The 25,498-nt window shown below is 41.1% G+C and overlaps 1 protein-coding gene across 5 annotated transcripts in view; it reads left to right on the top strand.

Annotated features, from left to right (window-relative positions):
• Positions 1 to 18,955, top strand: part of LOC128744563 (protein numb) — a 67,643-nt gene extending 48,688 nt beyond the window's left edge. For 3 of the 5 annotated variants that reach the window (XM_053841656.1, XM_053841657.1, XM_053841659.1), the window contains exons 2-4: positions 10,263 to 10,747; positions 10,877 to 11,125; positions 11,190 to 18,955. In XM_053841656.1, coding sequence (XP_053697631.1) covers positions 10,670 to 10,747; positions 10,877 to 11,125; positions 11,190 to 12,515 — 1,653 coding nt within the window. In that variant the 5' untranslated portion in view covers positions 10,263 to 10,669 and the 3' untranslated portion in view covers positions 12,516 to 18,955. Of the gene's footprint in view, positions 1 to 3; positions 85 to 10,243; positions 10,748 to 10,876; positions 11,126 to 11,189 lie in introns of those variants that run through there. The other 2 variants (XM_053841661.1, XM_053841658.1) reach the window with 2 other exon arrangements.
• The last annotated feature ends 6,543 nt before the right edge of the window (positions 18,956 to 25,498 follow it).

The following is a 25,498-nucleotide window of genomic DNA, read 5'->3' as shown; positions in this document are numbered from 1 at the left end:
TCGGGTGAGGCCTCATTTTTTTCGGGCCGGCGACATTGGCTGCAACAGATAAGCGGTTTTAAATGGGTGAACCGGAAGTTTTAGGTACTTTTAATACTTGTTTTGGTTAATTGAAATTCTTTCGTTTCTCCTTGCTGGGTCTGGCGAAGAAAGTCCGGGATATCCTATATATCTTATCGCATTGTCTGTGATGTTTTTGCTGGATCGGTGTAAATTAGTTTCTACGTTGCTGTAACTCAGTAAGACTTAGAATGTCTGGAGTCGGATCATCTTTATGATTGTTTTTCTACGGATGATTCATAGCGGCTTTACGCTACGAATGTAACGATCGTTGGTGTTACAGTCTGAATCATCGTAGGTACTTGCGGTGAATCACTACTCTGGAGATTTTAATATTCGATTCCTGAATTGGTTCCGAGAGAAAAACCTAAGCCGGAATAATTGTTTAGATATGTGCATATGCGATTACGAGTAAACTGTATCGAATTCGTCTGCGATAGTTCTTCCTTATTGTGGATTGCAGTGCTTTGTCGTCCTATTTCGAATTAAAATTGTGAATAATGTTTAATGTTGCTAGCATCGACTTCCCGGCTTTCTATTTTCAACTGATCGTCTGATCGATTGTTAATGAAATATGAATATCGCAGTTACCGTCGATTTATTAGTTTATGGACGATGGTTATTTGAAAAAACTCAATCAATCAAACTTTTTATGGAAATAATGCACATACAATTTATTGTGACAAAGGACGTTGTCATATGGTGGTAAAATAGCGGTGGGGAATAGTTGCCGAGTTTTGAACGATTATTTCCACTAATTTTCTTTGTATTCTATCCAATAGAAATAAATAGAAACTCATTACAAACTACAAATGAAATGATAAATACTAAATACTATTCTCGAGAGAAAGCGAACCCATTATTAGCGGGAAGTCCTGTGTGCTCGCACTCATTTAGTTTTTCAAATAAAACTTAATAAATACCGATTTTGTTATATCAATTCGTTCTTGATTGTAATATTTTAAAATACATTTAGAATACAAAGCAATAAAATTTGCGCTGCAAGCTTCAATTTAAAAGTAGATAACATTTTGTGTACCAACAAATTAGCTCAAATTGAAAACTCTCCCGGAAACTGCTGAGATATGACAATTTGATCTATTAAAACTTGCAGCAATGGAACAAAAACGCTTTTTGCTTTTAGAGCACTTAAAAACTTCACTGCAAATCTTGTGAGTCCAGTCGGTGCAGATTTGCTGTATAATAGTTGGATGAAGTTCTATTAACAAAAACTGTTTGTTGTGAGTGCTGGTAACGCAAAATGCATGCTAAAATGCTGATGTTAAAATGCCATTCACAAGGCACCTTGATAGGTGGATATCAAGAGGATACTTTGCTTCCGTTTTGTACTCTTTTTTTGACAGGTATTTGTCAAAAATTGGGTGTAACACTATTTCAATAACAGGATCTAATTCTCACAGTTAAAATGGTTACTAAATTTGTCCCGGAACGCTGAAATGTGTCTAAAGAGTAATTGGGAAAGCAGCGATACTCTGCTGTTCTCATTTGCCCGACTACACTTGCCGTCGATCTGAAAATTACGACTAGATTACACAATCAAATGAAAGTTTCATAGTTTTACGTTAATTATGCCGTCGTAACTTTGATTATTTAATTCCCATTTTCATAAACATTACTCATTGCAAGAAAAATAATACATTCAAAACTGCGCAATCGCTCATAAAAGTGCTATTTTACATTGAATTATTTCAGTGTCTTTGGTGCACTTATTGCTTGGAATATAACCAAAAAGAGTGCCAAAGACACTGAAATGGTTCAATATAAACTAGTACTTTTATGAGCGATTGCGCCCTTTTGAATGTACATTTTTTATGCAATCAGGAATGTATAAAACATTATTATGTTTGATGACAACAAAGTAGATAACATAATAAGCGCTCAAAGCTAGGTTTGAGCCTGGACAGAGTTTAAACTGGTTATGAATGTGACCAGAAATCCGATTTACAACACTTATTGCTCTATGTTGATTAACAGTAAAATACGTGACGGACATTATCGAAAATTATCGTATAAGTTTGGGTCGAAGAATTATAAAATTTTGTTATATTTTCTCCATATCAAATTTTATGACTTTTGAAGGAAAACAATACTTTGCAATACTTCGATTTATTCCGATATCGCTTATTTCCAAAATTCCTAATTCTTGAACCAAGCTTTACAAAATACACATTTTTGTATAAAAATGCGAACACATTGTTCCAGTAATCCAGAGAAATTAGTATTTCTGCTCGTTTAGTATATTTGTTTTGAAAAATACCCAGTTTGTCGTAATTTTGCTCTAGGCTGTTTTCAATGCCTAGTAAACTCACAAATCCTCTGGTTCAGCAGATCTATTCATCACGTCTATCGATTCCTCCATGAAATCGTGTTATGAAACAATAATAAATCACCTTGATGTTCGTTTATCGTTGTCATCATAATAGAATGTTTCATAAACGTGTTTCATGATTAAAACTGTCATAATTAAAGCACCGAAAAACAAACATAGCACTCATTGCTCCATTTTTCGCACGCTATGAAGTAATTTGCGGTTTCGTCACCAACGAGAATGACATTTGCTGAGGATCGCTTATGTAGGATTGAGAGGGGAGCAAAGAGTGGAGGAGGGGATCCGGGAGTTTGGAATTTGATGTTGTTGATATTACTCCTACTGCAAACAGCCTCAGCGAGGGCCTCAGCTAATGTCAAAAAATCTTTATATGTGTGCGTGGTGGAATACTTCATCTAACTTACTTCAAAATTGGTTTTGGTTGGGAATGTTTTTATATTGATTAAAGTGGCACTTTTTAACGTTTCCAAAATACTTACTTGCTTAACCAAGGAACTCTGATGTTGTCATTTAATATTTGTGATTGTCGACCATCGATTGTGCCGGTGGGCACCCAAAATGTGTCTGACGATATTTTACACTCTTAAATGAGCCGGATTTAGCTAAAATTTGGTTGAAATTACTCAAAATGCCCTTTAAGTGTACAAACTCAAATAATTTCAGGTAAAAAATTTGACCAATTTTTGCTACTTGCTACCGATAACTGAATTATTTTCTGTGACCAATAACGCACTTTTAAGTTCCTACTACCAAATTTTTGGTTGAGAAACTACTCAAAATCTGAGTTTGTACACTTTAAGGGCATAGAAATTCAATCTCAAAAATGCACAAAATGATTCATGATTTCAGGATTCCTTAAGCTTAAGTTTTATGAAAATAAAAATCATGATTTCACGAACTTTTCGCAATACAACACAACACAAGATCATGAATTGTTTTGTGTTATCTTATATGGCAGTCCAGTCATAATTTCACAACAATTCAAACTTTATGATTTCATGATTTTATTCAAGGTGTCGGAATCTGATTTCTTTACGTGTAGTTTTAACCAAGTTTTAGCTAAATCCGATCCGACCAATTAACGGGTAAATTTATTTAAGAGTGTAGGATTTTCTTCAAAGAGTTATGTTGGTTTTTCTGTGATTAAACCAATCGACTTCAGATGACAGCCAAAAGTATCTACTGTGAGACTCGCACCCACACTTTTCCGGTTGCCAGGCGAATGTTTTACTGACTAAACTACTGCCGCGCCCTTATATTAGGTAGTTTAATTTCCAATTTTGTTTTATTCTCCCAATTTTATCATTGTTAAGCAGGTCATAATTGCACACGTATATTCTCACCTACATACAATTTGCAGCCTATAAATTTCTATAAAAGTCAATAGGACCGCAGTTAAATGAAAGTTTTTCTTTCACTTAACTGTCATATTCAATTAGGACGCTCGTAAATAAACTTTAAACAATAGGATCGTAGCACTTGCCATACGATTGATTTGTACTCTTACAACTGGGCGCGAATTCTGTCGTATAAAAACAGAAGGTTAAATGTCGAAACTGGAATGTAGCACCTAGCCTTTGCTTACAATTTTCACAGCCCGATCGCGTCGATGACGCTGCTAGAAAATCACCGTGCATTATATGCGTTCTGGTGCAAAATGTGTTACGAATATGCTCTAGTACCAAATACGAATCATAATACAGTGGTAACCCGATTTTGTCACTCCCCGATTTTATCACTCCCCGATTTTGTCACCCCCGATTTTGTCACGTTTTTTACCCGATTTTGTCACGCTTTTGATTTATCAAAAACTTGGTTTGAAAATCATTTTGAAACATGTCAAATGTGTTAAAACACTGTGAAAAGAACTGTGTTGATTATTGTGGAGTTTTCACAAAAGTTGTTTCTTATCTCCACAACTATAATAGCTAGAAGGTCACTTTCTTTGGCAAAGTTCTTTATAATAATCTTCTCAAAAATGTTGTAGAACATTGTTTTGCTCTATCTCTTACTGCTTGAAAAATACATTTTTTATCTTACTTTTAGGGGGGTTAATCAAAGAATCTTTCACACCATAAGAAAGAGCTTTTTACGCTATGAAATTTCTGTGAACATAGTTAACCAGTATAATCAACCATTTCGGCGAAATTAAAAAACGCGTGTTTTCATACCTGTGGGGCTGCTGTGAACAGGTGACAAATGTCCACAGAGAGGTAGATGTAAGTGCGAAATGTCCTAAAAGTGATCAGAATGAAATATATGTAGTTCGTTCTAAGTTATCTGCAAAAAAATAAAAATTGAAAAAATACCCGATTTTGTCACTGTCCCGTTTTTGTCACCCCTAAATTCATCATGGGGGTGACAAAATCGGGTCATTACTGTATTTGTAGTAGAAATGTCTACGATTGCTTATGAATGGTATGACTTTAATTTTATCAGCTACGAATATAGTTTTTCGAATCTGTATTTTTTGACAAAATCCGTAATTTGTATTAATATTCGAAAAATCTGTACTTTTGAACCTTAAAAATAAAACGGTACGTGTGGCAACACTGCTATAATCCACGGAACAAACACGTTTAGTTCTAAAAACTTTTACAGATGTAACTATTTATATTCAGTTGGTTTTTTAAAGTAACAATTCTAAGTTTTATTACGTTCCTCTTGTGGTCAGGGATGGAAAAAATTGTTTCTAGCGATCAATAACATAGGAGCGGTCAGATTCATATTCATTGACATCATTACTTGTAAGCGACAAATAGTTTGTCGCGATCTGTACAGATAATGACAAACCTCACATCAGATCATGTGCTCGATTACGTTGAGAACTATAATAACAGAATCTCATGATTCATGCATGAGTAACCTTTTTCTTGTAGCTAGCTGAAATTTAATACTGCGATCGACTGCTACGAGTTGTTAGAAGAACAAAATTATGTGATTAAAATTAAAGATTCACTGTTAGTCATGATCTGTACGGATCGTGATTTCGAGCGTGTGGCGATAGCTCACAGATTTGATCAAAATCTCTGATTTTCCCTCCCTGCTAGTGGTTTTCATGTCCAATTACATAAAACCACTAATAAAACTATGAACTCCACCAGGACTTCCCGATGACCGCTATAAAGCTGCCTTCCGACAAAGTGGCCCACTCTTCAGAAGGTTTTTATAACCTCTTTAAGAATCAGGTTATAGGCCCAAGTAGTCGTATCACGCTCTGCTGAAAGCAGCAATAAAACCGATTAAGATTTCGCTGTTTGACAACCTTTGCCATAATTTAATAAGGCTTTGCGCTTTTCGCTCTGGTAAAAAGTTAAATCAAAACAAAAGCATTGTAACTTGAAAATACCTACGTGAGCAGAAAAGTTAAAGTTTTACTGTGAAATAAACCTGATCGATTTGGTTTATAGCGACCATAATAAAATATCCCATAGAATATTTAATAAATTTTGAGCAATCTCCGTTGGTTTGCAGTATATGCGCATCAAATTTTATCGTGTATATTTATATAATAGGTGGATATAATCAAAGCGCCAATGAAGTTTTGCAATTGTTCACCATTGAAATTTTGAAATTTTGCGATTTTGGAAAACTGGTTGTTTTAACAAAATAAATATATCCAACTAGTCGATCTTAATTTTTAGAAAATTAATTTTAGTTGCTTTTTGTGATAGGAAAACCGATTGATAATAGTTTCATTCTGCAAAACATTTTGCCGCCACATTTCGGCTCGTGACACATAACTTTTGCGAGATACGTTCAGCTTCTGGTACCGTGAACGTACCATATTCTGCGCAGTTAAGACATTTTTATGATTGCTCCGCTATTATAAGTATTAAGTAGAGTTAAATTGATAACGTTGATAGCAGCAACATGTAGTGCTACGGTCTATAATATATGGTAAAAAACATGGGAATTAAAAGTCGACCAACAATTGAGTATATCTTTCGTTTTGTAAACTTATCCACGGTGCCTAATTCTGCGCACTCTCTTGCCCATGTTCCTAATTCTGCGCATGTTTGTTCCTAATTCTGCGCACCTAAAAAGTAACAATAAACATTCGTACCATGTAGTTTATGTCTTTATACGCTGAAAGCACATCAAAAATCCGACATTAGCCATTACCATGATTAAATCCATGATCTGGCCTTCTTGTGCTGTCCAGGTGGCACAGGAACATTATTATCATTTGGATTGGCTTATTTTAAATATTTTATTGTCGATAACGTGAAGGGCGAGTTCATTCGGGTTTTCTCTATACTGAACATTATACTTTAGACTAATATTAACAATTGTGTTTTTATATAGAAACCACTTCCCCACTCCCTGACAGCTCAATGAAGTTCGACTGTCAAAAAAAAATCAGAAGACATGGTTCCATGAATTGGCGTTCGTAGGTTCGGACCCCGAGCCGTAACACAGGATTCCAATCAATACAAGTTAAAGGTTCTACTTGAATTTCTATGCCTCTATACCTCAGCCATTTGGGAGAAGTTGCGTATTTTTTCGCGATTTCTTCATAGGATACATTACTGCGCAGAATTTGGAACATGAATAAAAAATCTGTACGTAAATCTGCGCACTACTGCATCGCATTTTTCCAACGAAAACAAGGCATGCAATCACTCTTTTTGCCTAAAACATGACTAAAACTAATTATTCTTTCTAATTATGCTGGGTAATTTGATCATTGCAAAGAATTTCGATCATAATTTTGGTAATTTTCTAGAAGGACAGTTTTAGCGTTGGCGCTAACGACGTTGTTTTCTGACATATAAAATACTTTCAGTTTCACTTTAATTTATTTCGCTGTCAAATATTATGGCCCTTTTGTGAATAATGGCGTAATATTCAACAGAGATTTATAAAAAAATAACACAATGGCCATAGTTATGCACAATGTTGAAAAATACATATATAAAGAAAAATGCGCAGAATAAGGAGCTGCGCAGAATATGGTACGTTCACGGTAGAACATTCGCATTTCCTGAGAACGATGTAGCTGTTCTAATTCCATCTAATCCTGATCTTCCAGGCATCGCATTTTCTCCCGGAAGCTTTGGATTCGCTACATCTTCTTCAGTCTGTACCATTTCACGTTCGCGCTTCTTATGCATCATAATTTTACGTTTATCGTAACTCCAGGCGTTCCTCTGATTCCGTTTCTCGTGTCCGATGATCCGATTCGTTCATTAGCTATTTTGATGGCATTCCAAGCTGTTTTAATGGTATTCCAACACTACAGTTCGTCGTCTCTTTTATTCTCTAGTGTTCTTATAGAACTGCGCGTTTGACGTTTGACATCCAGCATTTGTGGTTCGAGCAATATGTTTCTCACAATCGTCAACATCATGTTATTGACATCTAGCAGCATAGAACAGGAGTGGCTTTTGATGTATCAAGAATGCCCTCTACTGTATTCGGCCCTGTCGCCTCGTCGTCACCTCGCTGGGCCTTTCGACACAAACAACTCGGCTTCAAACTGGTCGAGCCATCTAGCACAATGGGCCCCTCTATTCCTGGTGTCGGTCGGGTTATTGAATAGAATAAAATTCACTACACATTCGTTCAGCATCCTTGCAACGTGGCCGGCCTATCGTAACCTCTTAATTTTCGTCAGGTGCACGATGGGAATTTCTCCAAGTAGTGTCTGCTGTCTGTCGTGGTTCATACGCCTCCGTCATTTTCCGCTTACCGTTTGTACTCCGCCAAAAATAGCCCACAACACCTTACATTCAAGTACGGCAAGTGGAACATACGTGCAAAGTTATCTCCGTAAGCAAAGTTACTGTCTTTAGTCCTTAAAGGACTACCGGTCTCATTAGTGTTTTGTAGATCGTCAGTTTTATGCGACGGCGTATGCTCCTTGATCGAAGCGTCTTGTGGAGGGAAAAGTAGTCTCGACTTCTAGCTTGAATACGTTGTTTACATTTCTTACTCGTAGTATTGTCGGGGGTGACCAGAGATCATAAATATATGAACTCATCGACCACCTGCAGTTCATCGCCATCGACTGTCACTATCCATAGGAAGCGCACATTGTTTTCTTTGGAACCTCTTCCTGCCACACATTTGGTTTTGGACGCATTGATTTGTAATCCAATCCTCCTAGCCTCCATTTTTAGTCTGGAGTAGATTGCCTCCGCCATCCCAAAGTTTCTAGTAATGATTTGACGTTACATACGTTGTTTATAAGAAAGGTGAAGAATAAAAGAGTCGATGAATTTCGTCTCTTAAACGTTAAACTTACAATTAGTACAAAACATAGATTCTAACAGTCTTCGAAAGGGGCTTAAATCAGCTCGTCCTCTTCCGGCAGCGCAGCTTGGAATAAATGCGGGTAGTTTGCGGTAGGTTGCATTAGCTGTGATTTAGTATATATCGAGATGGTACAGTAAAATAACTAAGATCGGTGCACAAAAAGTATGACAGCGTTGGTCTTTAACCTTTACTCTGCTCGGGTGTGCTGAACCGATCAATCACTGGTTTGCGTTTTTTCTAGTGGCTGACGTGGAAGATGAAAACTCCGATCGGAACTCTCGAGATAAAGGTTATACATGTTGATGATGCTTATGTTCAAGCACTTGATTGTCAATCTGCATATTCGAGAATTCATTCGTCACTAGACATTCACTCGTTTCCGCATCTGACCTCATCACTATGAATGCTGTATCCTGCTCATGTATATTGCCGTAGTCTAGGTAGATGGTATGTCCATCTCTTAACGTACGCACTGTTGAGCCCTTCCTGTGCTTTGTTGTCGAACCTGCGGCTTTTTTTGCGTCAGAGAGTGCAGCTGGAGTGCTCCGTTGAAAATTGAGAGATCGTCAGTTCCACGTCCCGAGTCTCCTAGGTTCATAGGTCATTTTCTTCATGTTGTGCTTCCGATTGTTCCGGTTAAATTCCCTGTTCTTCATCCTTTCGTGGCGGCTGTTTTTGATAAAAAAATCATGATTACTTTTTCATAAACATTCACACTTTTTTTCATACTTGGTACGAAGTAATCAACGCTAGCTTATTACTGGACATGAATATTATCGACTTGCTGGTCGCTTCAAGAGTGGGCATCAGTTTTTTCCACTTTTTTGTTTGGTGAAAAACAAGTGCTTTGATGATTGCTTTTCTATTTCCAGTTTCTTCGAAAGCCAAAATCAAGAGAAGCTTGGCTTAACTTTTTCTGACACTTTTTGTCGAACAAGTCGGTTGGCTACCTAGGAACAGAATTGCTTTGAAGTTCGTTCGTGTTTTCTACGAACGTGGCTGTGTGAAATATTTGACACCTATTTGTCGTCAATGTTTAACCTACAATTTTATAAGAAGTCAAAAGGGTACAATTATTGTTTTTCAGTGCATTTTCAGTTTTTAATTGGATCTTCCTTTCTTAGTTATTTTCTTAATTGGCTAGCATTTTATTTTCACGATTTTCACCATTTTTTTCTCTTCAGTCTTTAAATATTATTACGTTATATATCTCAGCCATCATCCGCAAGCCTCAGGTTTTAAATACACATTTAATTTAACGTACTTTTAGAAATGACTCGCAATTAGTGGTTTTATTATAACCATTTAATTTACCCCGTCTGCTGCATAATTCAATTTTCGAAACCGCGCTTTATCCGGTGTGCACACCACTCACTCTCTAAATTGTGGACACCATAGGAGTAATATTCTAAACCATTTACGCTGACATCGACTGACTTTCCAGTTCAGTCGCCATTTAGCTCGCTCAGGCATACCTACGTCCGTTTAGGTTTTTCGCCGTCGTCGCATCAACCGGCGATGGCGTCTGGCCGAGCGTAATGCGTGCACAGAAAATTATCTACCTAATGAAAGCCATCATTCGTCGTTACAGCAACAACAATTAAAAATAATAACAGCAACTTCGACGACAACGACGGCGGGATCCAGAGAAGCTCCGTTAACTTCGTACACTTTGCGTCGATTTTGACTGTCCAGTCCAGCAGCGTCCAGAACCTGTTCTTCTTTGTCTGTGGAGCCCCGGCAGTTTGAGGAACGAGATTCTATGACCCCAGAGGTGGTGTCATCACCCTAGTCGCGTCATCATTAGCGTGTCTTTTGTGTGCCATTGTAACCTGTCTGCTGCATTCTCCTCGACGAAAACGAAACGAAATCTCATGAATGTGATAATTAATCAACCTTAGAGTTTAATAAAGTTCGTAGCAGCACTTTAAAGGTAGATTGACGTTGTTTTGTGCGTTGCGTCGCGCCAGACTACCCCTACTAGAGGAGATATAAAACATGGGAAACTCGACGTCGTCACACGAACCGCTGGAGCGGGGCTTTACCCGGGGGACTTACGGCGATGTAAAAAATACGGTTGGTAACATTTTCAGAATCTCTTTCTACGACTACTGCGCGTTGTTGATTGAAGTTAATTTTTCATAGTGCCCCAGCAACCTTGATTTTATCTAATTACTTCTCTTGTTTACTAATTTTAACCAACAGAAAGCGGCATCTTTTCGGCACAGCAAACGATCGCCGAAGAAGATGGACCGGTTGCGGAAATCGTTTCGAGATTCGTTCCGGCGTCGCAAGGACCGTGTTCCGGAGGCGGCAAAGCCGCACCAATGGCAGTCGGACGAGCAGGCTGTCCGGTCCGCTACCTGTACGTTTTCGGTTAAATATTTGGGATGCGTGGAAGTTTTCGAGTCCCGCGGGATGCAGGTGTGTGAGGAAGCGCTGAAGGTTTTGAGGGTAAGTTTTGGAATATCGAAAAAATGGTGAACTTTAGTTAAGTTTTTTCTTGTAATTGTTTCAGAACTCTCGGCGCCGTGCAATAAGAGCTCAGCTGCACGTCAGCGGTGACGGATTACGAGTTGTTGAGGATGACACTAAGGGACTGATCGTGGATCAAACCATCGAGAAGGTCAGCTTCTGTGCACCGGATCGGAACCATGAGCGTGGTTTCAGCTACATTTGTCGCGATGGCACTACAAGGCGATGGATGTGTCACGGCTTTCTAGCGGCGAAGGATTCAGGCGAGCGACTATCGCATGCCGTAGGCTGTGCGTTTGCGGTTTGTTTGGAGCGTAAGCAAAGACGCGATAAGGAGTGCGGTGTAACGATGACTTTTGACTTGAAGAATTCTACTTTCACAAGGACGGGCTCATTCCGGCAGCAAACGATGACGGAACGGATGAACAGTGCAGAAACGGCGATAGTTCCCCCCACGCAGAACAACAATGTTTCGAAACCGGTAAATCCGTTTGCAATCGAGCGACCGCATGCCACACCATCGATGTTGGAACGGCAGGGAAGTTTTCGGGGATTCACACAAATCGGCCAGGCGTCTCCTTTCAAGCGGCAAATGTCTTTGAGAATAAATGATCTACCTTCCAATGCCGAACGTCAGCGTGCTTTCCTGGAACCAACAACGCCGCATCGAACAACTGTCTCCCCGATACCGGAAGTTTCCCCCCAGCCTACGGATACCGTTAGTCAACTGTGCCAGGAGCTCAGTCAAGGACTGTCGCTGCTAACCAGGAACGATGCTGACGATTTCTACTTAGAGAAAGAAACGAAGAATTTGAATTCCGTGTCTAGTAACAGCACTTCTGTCATCGGAAACTACATTAAAATGTCCTCCACCACTAGTCCAGTGGACCTAACGGCCGCCAGCACTAATCCAATAACGTCTGTCTTCAGTCCCAGTCCGGTAATTCTTTCGCAACCGACGATTCCGCCCCGGTCACTGTCGCCGATGAACAAACAACAAACGCTGGATCTCACGCACAGTTCGGTTTTGCCTGCCGTAAATCCGCTCGCCACCGCCACCAGCGTAGTAGCTCCTGTATTTTCTTCGGCATCCAACGGTGATACCGCTGCCGCCGCGCCGAAAGTGTTCCCCGTGGAAACGGCCTCGCCGCTGCCCAATCCGGAACAGTGGCTCGGTCAGATAGTGAAGAATGTTTCGCCATCGCCGAGGAGGGCACCGTCGCTGCACACCCGCGCCAAGTCGCTGAGCGCTGCCGATCCGTTCGACGCCGAGTGGGTGGCCGAAGTGGCCCAACCGGAGATTCACAGCACAAATCCGTTCATTTCGCCACCGAAACCACCAGCCGAAAGCTTTCAGGTGCATCTCTGAAATTGGCTGCGTGAGTAAGCGAGTAAGCGAGGGGCGGGCGTTGGAATGAACGCAATAGAACGGAGAGAGGAATTTCACGAAACGGTGCTTGTCGTTTAGGTGTAGTAGTTGTTAGCTTGGGGCTTGAGAGGATACGTTAGAGTTGATGAGTTTAGCATCTGTAGCCCCGATGAAGCGTAGGGAAAACATGCATTGTGTACTTATTCAAAATCACTCAAACATTCTAATAGCATTTATTTTTTGAATGGAATTTTGAACTTCACGGAAAGGAAAACAAAAGGAAAGTCTGTCGCTGTGCATTATTGCTTGAGCTTGGGATTGATTCCTTGCAATGGAAAGCTTCAGCTGCCTGTCGAAGTTCCGGTTTTTGTTTAGTAGCTTTGCACTGGGCAGCGCCGAAAAGATCGTAAATCAAGACACTGGCAATGTTTGTCATTAATGTTGTTTTCGACAGCTGGTTTGTCGAATAATCATTGCTTCGAGTTGAACGTGCTTGTTGGATCTTGCATCTCGGCCACACCAATACTGCATGCACGGTGTGGACTAAAAGCAAAAGCAATTTAAAGTCGCATTAAAAATTTAATGCAAGTCGTTTCAGACGGTGGCGTTTGAAAAATTGCAGCCCAAGTTTTATTGTTTCATTTCCTAATCAAGCAGATAATTTCATTGATGACAAAAATCGCATTCTTGTTTGACTACATCAGCGACAGACTGAGACTAAGCAAACGTCATTCGTTTGCTAGGGTGGATCCATCGATGTAGGAGGGATTTACAAATCCACAAAACACCTTTCGCAGAGAAGCGCGTATCTCAAAAGATAATTTGTTTGCAATGCAACAAAAACAGCTTCGGTGGCTTTTCCTGTATACCTTATAACAGAAACAATTTATTCCCTGTTCACAGAAAGTGAAATCCGGACGAAGTAAAAAAAAATAGGCAACTTAAACAAAGCAAAATGATAAAAACGAACAAAATTATTATTCCAGTTGAATAGACATACATACAGACATAAGCACAGATCCCAGACAAAGCCAGTCGAACAGCTTCGTTTACTGTTCAATTTGTTTTTGTTCGTGTAAATACTGAGAATCTCGAGAAAAAAACAGAAGAAAACATCAATAGATCATAGACCAAATCAAAGTGACGTCATGAATCAGATTTGACAGATACGGTAGCCTTTGTATATATAAGTGGTACCATAGAAGATATCAAGTATGCCTTGGATTATAGTCACCATGGTAAAGCAGGAAGTTGTTCATTAACAATTTAGGTTCCTTCGAATAAAGACATTATTTTACTTTTCAGCACTGCAACGAAGCGCTCCAGAACAACTTCTTGAATCTCTTTCAGTTACTGTTAAGGAGGCCTTTCGACCGCTTGTTTTCAAAGCATGAAGATCCACGGCACAACCACGAGATTACAGTTTCGATCAAGTTGTTAACAAACTTACATTGATTTTTAGACAGTAGAAATCATTATTCCGCAAGCGAACCAATTCCATCCAGCTCATCAATGATGATGCAGACGACTTCGTAAGGCATGCCGGGAATAGGTAATCGACAATGTGAAGAGCTTCGAGCTTCAGCGTCTGTCCGTGAACCAGTTCAAAAGTTTGGTTTTCATCTGCGGTCTAAAATCAGCAAAGGATACCGACCAGCGATAGAATTCAACTTCTCGCAAAACTTGAATCTGGACCACCAGATTGATGCAATGAACTTTAAAGGCTTTGTAACTGAATGTCAGCATCTCGAAACCGAAGCACGAAATGGCGTTGATAGAGAAGAAGCGAACTTTTCATCGGTGCGAGCTCTTCGGAACTACAAAAAGAAGTAAGGCTTTACAATGTAAAATCGTCAGGAGAACATTTTCCTCCATCTCCATGATTGCAACAAGTAAGTGGAAATGTGGAAAAACAGGTCACAAAGAAAACTACTGGCGTTGTTCGGCGAAAACTCACCGCTTAGACGTCGGAATCCAAAAAAAGAAGTTGTGCGAGATACAGTTGGATTGGGGGTCTGACGTTTCCGTAGTCACGGAACAAACCCTGAAGAACAGATTGGCGCACTGGCTACAGAATCAACGAACGTGGAAGCTGCAACTGCATCTAGTGAACAGTTAGATCTTGTACGTGAGCTAACCTGTAATATTTCAATTAATGAAAAAACACGACCAGCGGGATCTGACATTATGTTGGATTAGATAAGATGGATCCATTTGTTTTTATGATCAAAGTCAATAGCATCGTTCGGTAAAAAGGTACAACGATCCGTTGTTTCTTCATCATTCAATGTTCTGCAAGTTTTTCAAGTGACTTTGAGAGTATGCTTTTAATTTGCTACCAGAGAAGTGCCGATGTTGTCAGAAACTGATCAAACATCTTGGAGTGATAGGTAATAGTAACGGAATTCGTTTTGATTCTGCCAAAGTAATGAATATACCTGCATCAACGAATGTAACAGTGCTTCGTTCATCCCTGGCAGCTGTTAATTTCTACGGCAAGTTTGTTCCCTCGACAGGTTTCTCAAGAAAGATGTAAAGTTTAGTTGGAGTTCAAAATATCAACACGCATTTCTGAATATAAAACGAGTTTTGCGATAGAATCTCCTTTTAACATACTACAATACACAATAGGAAATTTCTGGTGATGCATCAAAAACAGAGCGCTCAACGGAGCAGAGGAAAATTACAGCTAAACAGAGAAAGAAACTTTAGCATTGATTTACGCTGGTGCATAGTTCCCTCGTATGCTGCGGGACGAAAATTCATCCTCCAAACTGACCATAAGCCATTACTAAAAGTTTTCAAATCGAAAAAAAGGAATATCTGTATACACTGCAAATCGACTCCATAGCGATGGGCTCTCACTCTTTTGAGTTTCGGGACTTCGAGGTTGAATACATCTCAACGCAGAATTTCGTAGAACATTGCCGGACTCTAATTACCCTGGACGAACCAAAAAGATATGCTCAAAATCTCTGGGATTCCTCGCATTGGAATCAATCGAATCCAACAAGCGAATCTCCAGGATTGCTATAACTCGGTAAACTCTTCACTATGAAATGGGAATCCTCGGAATTCCGAAAGCAGCAATCGTGTGTGTGTTAGTAACAGATGTTCGAAAAGATTTAGGCTGCTACGGTTATTGATCCAGTTCTCGAGAAGGTAATTTGCTACATTCAGAATGGGTGACGCTGACAAACCCGCGGTAAAATGACGTTGGAGATGCTAGTGTTCGTGAATTCTACAGCCACTGCGAATCCGTGGTTAACGATTGGGCTCCGTGGTTAACGATTGTGTGCTTATCATGGAAAGAATTGTTGTTCCCGACTGTTTTCGTAAACTCGTTCAAGGACATACTGATATTGAAATATTTAAGGCTTGATGCAACGTTATTTCTGATTTTGTCCGACTGTAACAACGTCTATGCATCTACAGCAACATCCACACCTCCTTCCCAGCCACAACCACGGCCTCGCACTGAAGAACGATAGCAGCGACTTCATTTGGATTTTGCTGGGCCAATAAAAGGTCCTGGATTGCTATAGTAAATGACAGGAGATTCTTTATACTAGATCTTATGTCAGTTCGACTACTATATCTTCCCTACGTGAATGCTTCGCCCGTTTTGGAATCCCTGTTTTATTTGTATCCAACAACGAGAGCCAGTTCAACCGAGTGCTGAGTTCCGTGTTTTCTGTGAAGAATTGGGATTATTACATTTTTGTACTGCACCGTAAAATCTGCGAGCTAATGGTCAAGCAGAACGATTTGCAGATATATTGAAACGATCCCTGAGAAAAATTATCGGGGAAGGAGAAATGCCAATGTCAATTGCGCTCCAGATATTTTTGCAAATCTACGAGTCTACACCGTCAGTAGTGCGTAATGGTAACTGTACATGTCATCAACTACAAGGACATACCATGAGAACCTTTTTTTAAACGTCTACAATCGATAAACAAAGCTTCTGTTCAACTCAAAGCAGTTCTCCGGAAAAAAATCCAAAATTGGAAGACATAAGGTATTGTGTTTGTACCTGAATCAATCGATATCAAGTATGGTAGATTCAACTGAATTCCGTTGAATATTTTGTTGGATGACTTTGGTATAAGTAAATCCACCGAGAATTAAGTTCAAATGCGTCAAAACTCAATAGGACCAGCGTTTGCGAATGTTTCTTCAGAAAGGCTTACATTGCCAGTTACAGCTGAACCTGTTCCTAGTTTTTCAATGCCGGATGATAACATGTCACACACAAGACCAACGTCCGGTTTGAGCTGTCCGGCTGCCGAGAAAACTTAACGATTACCTGATGTATTAACTTGAAGTAAATAAATTAAATTAAATTAAATAATTGTGAAATGGGAAATGCTGCCGATTAATCAAGTATGGCTTGGGTTATAAGGCCCTAATATGTAAGTCGAGTCATCAAGTGTCGAGTACGGAGAGAACGGACATCCTGTAAAATGTTAAACAAACACGTTACGTTTGATACAAATCGAAAAAGACCAGTCCAAAGTGTAAACCAAGGCGTCAGTATCAGTCAATTGATGATGTTAAGATTTGGTCTATATCTAGGATCACATTAAACCATTCAAAAAGGATTTATATTTTGTTTAATTTGTTCTTATCTTTTCCCCAATCCGACGACGTTCGTTCAATGCATAAGTTTATCGTAAGGCTGTCTGGTCACAAATGCAATCTGCTTCAAAAGCTAGAAAACATCGTATAATACGGTATACCTAAGTAAAAAATAAAAACACTCTCAAAAGACAGTTTGCGTGGAAACAAACAAAAAACAAAAAACAAAAACGATGCAGCTTTTTAAACAAATAAGTGAAATAGTACAGCCGGGTACTTAATAAGCTGAAGGATAAAATAAATTGCTGGCTTAAAGCAAGAGAAAATGCTAGCACAAAATGCAGGCTTCAATGGACGAAAAAAATACAATAAAATGAACTACACATCCAAACATGCAAAAAAATACACATAATGATAACTGATAACAAAAAAACTAACGGAATAGAAATATATCTAGACTAAGATGAGCATTCGATTAAAGTTCACTTCGCGACTGAACCGCACACACTCCTTATGTTTTTGTTTTGTGTATCACGTCACGTGATACGCCAGCGCAGTTCATCGCAGTTACGTTCATTTTAGCGGAAAAGTATTAGTAAAAGCGAAACAATGTGTGTACTTAAGTGCGAAACTGGGTGGTTTAATAGGTGTACATATACGGTTGCTTTCAGGCTTATCTTTTTTTGTATGTACATATTTGTAAATAAATTGCATAAATCTTGTTTTCGAAAGAGAATTCAAATTCTGATCAATGTTGCCAGCTTGATCCTACAAAAAAACAAACGCTACCGAAATTTGTTACAATTACAAACCCTTCAGTTTCCTTAGTTCCGCGAGATCTTTTTCGTATACGGGTGAATCGAGGCGACCCGTTCTAGGTTCAATGTATAGCCAATATTTGTACACTAAATGTTTCTATATTTCAGATTTATACCAACACAGTTGTACAGAATAATCCAGATCTTGTAACATAATTTCCAACAATTACGGAGTAGGCATATAATTTAGAGTAAAATAAATGTTTAGTAAAAATCAAACCATTTGAAGCTTTCGTTTTTTTTCTGTTCCACACACTTCAATGAAACATTTCATTTTGCTGCCGCCTTAAGGTTGAAATATTTCCACCGATTCAAGATTGGTTTGTGCCCTGGCTTGGTTGGAAAAGTTTTTTCCTTTTTGGTTCCAGTTTTTAAAAACTAAACAAAAATATCTACTACCCTACAAATAATATGCAACATATCAAGTTAGAATCACACTAAACCACTAGCCTTTGAGCCGACGAATACACATTGTTATACACTGTATTCAACTATCACGTAAAAGAGTATCTTGAATTTACCACCAGAACGAAACGGAACTTACTTCACTCAAGTTTACATTTGTCGAGAGATAAAATCTAATTGTGATTGTTTTTTATTATTCCATTAGTGAAAAAAAGTCTATTGATAGATATATTTTACCCGATATCCGATATATACCTTATTGACTCAAAATCAAACGCTTTAATATAGCAAAACAAAACAAAACAAAAATGGAAAACATATTGCGCTCTGATTCGAGCGAGTGTCGGTGTAGTAGCCAGATTTCGCTGCATGTTGAATAATAAAATGGCAAATTGGTCCGTACCAGCAGCGGAAGGGGTCTGGATCCTATTCTGGAAGGCTCGTCCCTACACTATATAGGAAGAGCCCTGTGGTAGTAGCCAGTAGGTAGATTCACGCAATAAAAATGCTTTCAATGTTGCGCGCGTTCGTGATGTGCGGCGAGGACCCAAAATAGGCGATTACGATATACATATATATTGTAACCGTACCAATTTATTGCATTGTTGATCATTATATGAGATATTGAATTATATTAATTATATTAAAAAAACACGTGAAGTACATTGATAAAATACAATAAATAACGAACAAAACAGAAACCAATTCAAAAACCGGTGGTTTTACTTACAAGAGAAGTTGAGAATGGGTCAGTTTAGTAGCTACCCTTTCCAGTTTGGGATTATCCTAGCATTGAAGCTGAAGATGCTGGCGATTTGGTTTAATAATGTTTGCATTGCGACGGCCCTGCAGTACCAAGATCTGCAAAAAGCATTCTCCCGTCGTTTCTGGTTTCATGGATGCTTCTGTGAACCTCAGACAAAGTCAAGTTTCTTATGACATTTCAGCGAGTCTCAAACATTTCGGTGCTATGTGTGCTTTTGTGAAACAAATCCTCCACGCTTGAGCGTGGTGCAACTACTTTCCCTTCTATTTACAGTTAACACATTCCGTCCTCACCACATCGTCCTCTTTCTACCCGCTGATATTTCCACCCATTATGCATTGCATATTATGGCTGATTAAGCGTGAGCGTGAGGGTCGCTTTACGACGGACCAGATGTGTATCCTACGTCAGTTTTGCTGGTCAAGTTTCGAGAGTACAACTTGCAAACTCATCATTTATTTGTGGACTTCAAGGCGGCGTACAATTCAGTCAAGGCTGGTAAACGGCTGGGTAATGCGTACTATCGGTGCCTTGTACGTTGGGCATAAAATAGACCCCACAGTGGTCCACAGAATCTTACCCAGCAACTCCTACTCCTACCTCCTCGTGGTATCAGCCAGGATACGAGCAACCTCGGTGGAGATCGGGTAACCAACTCCGGTGGAAACCAAGGTCCTATGGTGACATGGGAGGGGGGCAGCTTCGAGCTACGTTGGCCCTCCGGCGATACTGTGGCGTTGGTTGCGGGCTTTGCAAGCCTGAACCACTAAAAAAATCAAAGCAATGGACTAATAACGTAAGTAATAATAATAACTCTAATCGGAAAAATGGGTAAAGACCCAGGCGACGAAAACGGACTAACGATTGGAAATTAGGAACATGGAACTGTCGGTCTCTAAATTTCCTCGGAAGTACCCATGTGCTTTCTAAAGAAGTAAAGCGCCGCAAGTTCGACATCGTAGCGCTGCATGAGGTATGCTGGAAAGGAACGATGGTACGTACGTATAGAGATGGTCATACCATCTACCAGAGCTGCGGCAATACACACGAGCTGGGCACAGCTTTTATAGTAATGGGCGAGATGCAGAAGCGGAAGATCGGGCGGTGGCCGATCAACCCCCGAATGTGCAGATTGAGTATCAAGGGCCGATTCTTTAATATTAGCATAATTAACGTGCACAGCCCTCACCTCGGAAGTACCGATGATGACAAAGACGAATTCTACGCGCGGTTGGAGCGTGAATACGACCGCTGCCCAAGACATGATGTCAAAATTATCATCGGGGACTGTAATGCGCAGGTTGGTCAGGAGGAGGAATTCAAACCGGTGATTGGACGATTCAGCGCTCACCCGCAAACGAACGAAAACGGCCTAAGACTTGTCGACTTTGCCGCCTTCAAGAACATGGCCATACGTAGTACCTTCTTCCAGCATAACCTCTACCACCAGTACACCTGGAGATCACCCAACCAGACAGAATCACAAATCGACCACGTTCTGATAGATGGTCGACACTTTTCAGATATTATCGACGTCAGAACCTATCCGGGCGCTAACATTGATTCGGATCACAACCTAGTGATGGTAAGGATACGTCAAAAACTATCTGTTGTGAACAACATACGATACCGGCGCCCGCCACGGTATAATCTAGCGCGACTGGAGTAACCGGAGGTCGCCGAAAACTACGCGTTATCTCTCGAAACCGCGCTGCCGGAAGAGGGTGAGCTGGATGAAGCTTGAGGACTCTTGGGATGCCGTGAAAACAGCCATTAACAGCGTAGCGGAGAACGTCCTAGGCCGTGTAGCACCGAATCGACGTAACGAATGGTTTGACGAGGAATGCCAGCAGATATTGGCTGAGAAGAACGCAGCGCGGGTACAAATGCTGCGTGGAGCCACCCGTCAGAATGTAGAGCGATACAAACAGAAGCGGAGGCAGCAAACCCGACTCTTCAAGGAAAAGAAACGCCACCAAGAGGAGAAGAAGTGCGAAGAACTCGAACAGCTATACCGCTTTCACGACACACGGAAGTTCTATCAGAGACTCAACGGATCTCGCAAAGGCTTCGTGCCGCGGGCCGAAATGTGCAGAGATAAAGATGGAGGTACCATCTGGTACCGACCGTGCGGTGATCGAAAGGTGGAAGCAGCACTACGATGAACACCTTAATGGCGTGCAGACGGAAGACCATGATAGCGGAGGAAGTGACCACATTGATGTAGAAAGCGATGAAGATGTGCCACCCCCATCGATAAGGGAATTTAAAGAAGCCATCCAGCGGCTGAAGAACAACAAAGCAGCGGGAAAGGATGGCATTGGGGCGGAACTTATTAAAATGGGCCCGAACAAGTTGACTGGCTATCTGCATCAACTGATTGTCAAGATTTAGGATACGGAACGACTACTGGAGGAGTGGAATGACGGGGTTATCTGCCCTATCTACAAGAAAGGTGATAAGCTGGATTGTGAGAACTACCGAGCAATCACTATCCTGAATGCCGCCTACAATGTGCTGTCCCAAGTCATCTTTTATCGATTATCGCCAAAGCCAATAGATTTGTGGGAAGTTACCAGGCTGGCTTCATGGAGGGTCGGTTTATAACGGACCAAATGTTCACCCTGCGGCAGATCCTCCTGAAGTGCCGCGAATTCCTAGTCCCCACGCACCACCTGTTTATCGATTTCAAAGCCGCATATGATAGCGTAAACCGACAAGAGCTATGGAAAATTTTGGACGAAAACGGCTTTCCGGGTAAGCTTACTAGACTTATCATGGCTACGATGGATGGGACCCAATGCTCATGAGAATCTCAGGTGGACTGTCGGACCCATTCGAATCTCGCAGGGGACTTCGACAAGGAGATGGTCTTTTCTGCCTGCTATTCAACATTGCCCTCGAAGGTTTTACAAAACGAGCGGCGATCGAAATGCGGGGCACGATTTTCAATAAATCCAGTCAATTTAACTGCTTTGCTGATGACGTGGATGCTGTTGGCAGAACATTCTAGGCGTTGAAAGATCAATACACCAGACTAAAACGCGAAGCGGAGAAGGTTGGATTGAAGATATATACGTCTAAAACGAAGTATACGCTGGCGGGCGGGACCGAGCGCGACAGAGCCCGCTTGGGCAGTTACGTGGTAATCGACGGCGATGAGTTCGAGATAGTCGACGAGTTCGTATACTAACTGGTAACAACAATACTAGCCGTGAGATTAAAAGACGTATTATCAGCGGAAGTCGGGCCTACTACGGACTCCACAAACACTTGCGGTCGAACAACTTAAGCCCCCGTACAAAGTGCACACTGTACAAAATGCTAATTAGACCGGTTGTCCTCTACGGGCACGAAACGTGGACACTGCTAGAAGAGAACCTACGAGCACTCGGAGTTTTCGAACGGCGGGTGCTAAGAACCATCTTTGGCGGAGTGCAAAAGAACGGTGTAGGGGGGCAAAGAATGAACCACGAGCTAGCGCGTCTCTACGGCGAACCAAGTATTCAGAAAGTGGTTAAAGCTGGACGGATACGTTGGGCAGGACATGTTGCTAGAATGCCGGACAACTATCCTGCAGAAATGGTTTTCGCATCAAATCCGGTAGGAACAAGACGAAGAGGGGCACAGTGTGCGAGGTGGCAAGACCAGGTGGAGCGACATCTGGCGAGCATTGGGTGCCCGCGGAATTGGAGACCAGCTGCCATGGACCGACATATATGGAGAAATTATACTGCGCAGGTCTTGTTGTAAAACGTTAGGCCAATTAAGTAAGTAAGTAAGCCTTGTGGAGTGCTAACCAGCTGTTGCCCGTGATCTGGAAAAGGGACGAAGATCTTCACTGGAGAAGGATCGTTGTTGCTTGCCCCGAGAATCGGCAAACTGCTGAAAACGTCATAAATTTGCCATCTTGGATGCGAAACCCTCGTGATGGGAACAATTGTCACTGTTCTGCTACGGTTCGTAACAACAATAGTCGGAGAATATCGTCTCCGCAGCTTTCGTCGCGTTATCTAATGGTCATAGCTTTCGCCGCGTAAGCGGCGCAGAAAAAGAATCGACTAATCCACATGCGTCGGTTGAAAAGTGACCATTCATCGTGTCAACAAACAAGTGTTTTTACAGTGATGGAATTGTTATCGATAGTCCTACGGATTGCCACGGCTCGTCGTCAAACAAAGTTTCGTCTACAGTGAGCTGCAACCCGTTCATAGTACCTGGCGGGAGTCCCCGGGATGATCATCGTTCGACCGATGTGCGAGTTAACCAATTGGTCTACGTTCCGGCTAGTAAACCTCGGAAAAGAAAACCATCGAATACTTGGCGTAGGTGGCCATTTGATTGTCGCGCCACATGTTTGTGTTGAGCAGTTGTTTAATCCGATGAGTTGCCTCTTCGTCTGCGAGCATGGTGGACTGAGCGGGTACTAAAACTGAAAATCACTCTTGAATACTTTTTGCATTATGCTGCATTGTCTGGCTTGCATGTGCAATTTGTGAGTTGTCTATTGCACCCAGGTAAGTTATCGGTTTTGAGTCCTCTCTACATAGAAGTGTGCAGCCAACTTTAGAATTTTAAATGAAATCGAGGTAGACGCATGTTGCAAAATAAAGACAAGTATGGAATGTGCTACGGTTTGACTACAGCAATGTTATAGCTATGGAAATATATACTTATTTGATTGAAAAACGGGTGGATAATGCGTAGCATCGGTGCTTCGTGAACCTACAGGTATAAAATAGACCCCATAGTGGACCTTAGCCTTTTATCCAGCAACTTCAATGGCTACCTTTTCATGGAGCTGGAATGTGAGCAACCTTAGCGGGTATCGGGTAACCAACCCAGGTAAAAACTAAGGTCGTATACCAACAGGAAAGGAAGCACTCTTGGAAACACCTCGTTTAGCAAAGAGGGATAGTTTTGCCTGTCCTCATGTCTGGGATAGCTCGGTTGGCGAGCACGCGGTTATACTCCAGGCTAGGAGCGGCTTACGACAACGTCTGATCCGGAGCGGCCGGCTGAATTAATCAAGATGTTGTCTCGGTACTGTACCTCAGATGGCAGTCCCATCACGAGACTCGGTAGTGTGGCCTAACAAGGCAACTTATATAAACCCACTTACTACGAAAAATAAAAAAAGACCGTTACTTCAACTACTCCGTCATAAACGTGTACTGTAAACAACGACGAGAAGGAAGCATTCTACGCGCAGCTGGAGGCAACGTACCACAGCTATTCGTCAAGGAACATCAAGATCTTCGCCAGGGATATGAACGTCCAGATCGGCAGGGAAGTGATATATAGACCGGTAATTGGGAGCCATAGCTAACATACCGATATGAACGATAACGGATAGCTATGCATCAACTTTGCCGTCTCCTGATGTCTGGTGATCAGAAGCACTTTTTCCCCGCAAAGCTACCTGGAGATCATCTGATCAGCGAACATTGGTTCGACCATATTCTCATCGATGGCAGGCTTTTCTCGAACATCACCATCACGCTCTATATGAAGTTCGTATGTCGACATGGATCATCACTCGCTCAATGACGCCGCAACCGCGATGCTAAGCGATGAAACCTCGAATGCAAGAAATGATTGGTTTGGTTGAGAATGACCATAAGTAATACAATAATAAGTAAAAAGGGAGAATTTGGCCCAGTATCGAAGAGCGCGGAACGAATTGACCATGGTCCTGAGGAAGAAAATGCGCCAGAAGGAGGACAGTTATCGTGAAGAGATGGTGCAACTATTACAACTGGTACAACGCGCAAGTTCTATGAGAAGGTGAGCAAATCTTTTAATAGATACACACTGAAGCCTGACAGGGACGAAGTGGGAAATCTGGTCACAAACGAGCGCGAGGTGGTCAACAGGTAAAAGCAGTTTTTCGATTGGCAACTCAATAGTGATATAAGAGAAGAAGGCGGAACAGAAGTTAACCTAGGAGTACCTACAGACGATAACGGCGTGTCACCTCTCGCTCTCGAAGAGATCTGGCTAGAAATCGGTCAACTAAAGAATAGTAGCGCCGTCGTAAAGGGCCGATTCCCGGCAGAGTTCTACAAAATTGACAAAGAACCACTAGAACTTTTCTGGATAATTTCTAGAATTTGGGAATAGGAGAGGTTAACTAAGGAATGCATGGAAGGGATGGTCTGTCTCATCTCTAAAAATGGCGATTGATGTAATTACCATAGCATTACGTCGTCTACCTTCAATAGCAAGAGAATTCGTAGTGCAGTATTAGACGGGCTTTATGAGAGCCCGTGCTACTGCGGATCAAATTATCACTCTCCGATAAATTCTTCAGAAATATCGGGAGTACAACGTACCCACGCATCATATTGGATTTAAAGGCAACATACGGTACAGCTTAACGCAAACAACTATGATATCTGTAGACCAGGGAG

The sequence above is a fragment of the Sabethes cyaneus genome, chromosome 3, assembly GCF_943734655.1.
Source record: "Sabethes cyaneus chromosome 3, idSabCyanKW18_F2, whole genome shotgun sequence".
In the NCBI taxonomy this organism is placed as follows: Eukaryota; Metazoa; Arthropoda; class Insecta; order Diptera; family Culicidae; genus Sabethes; species Sabethes cyaneus.
This window is presented reverse-complemented; position numbering and strand designations above follow the sequence as displayed.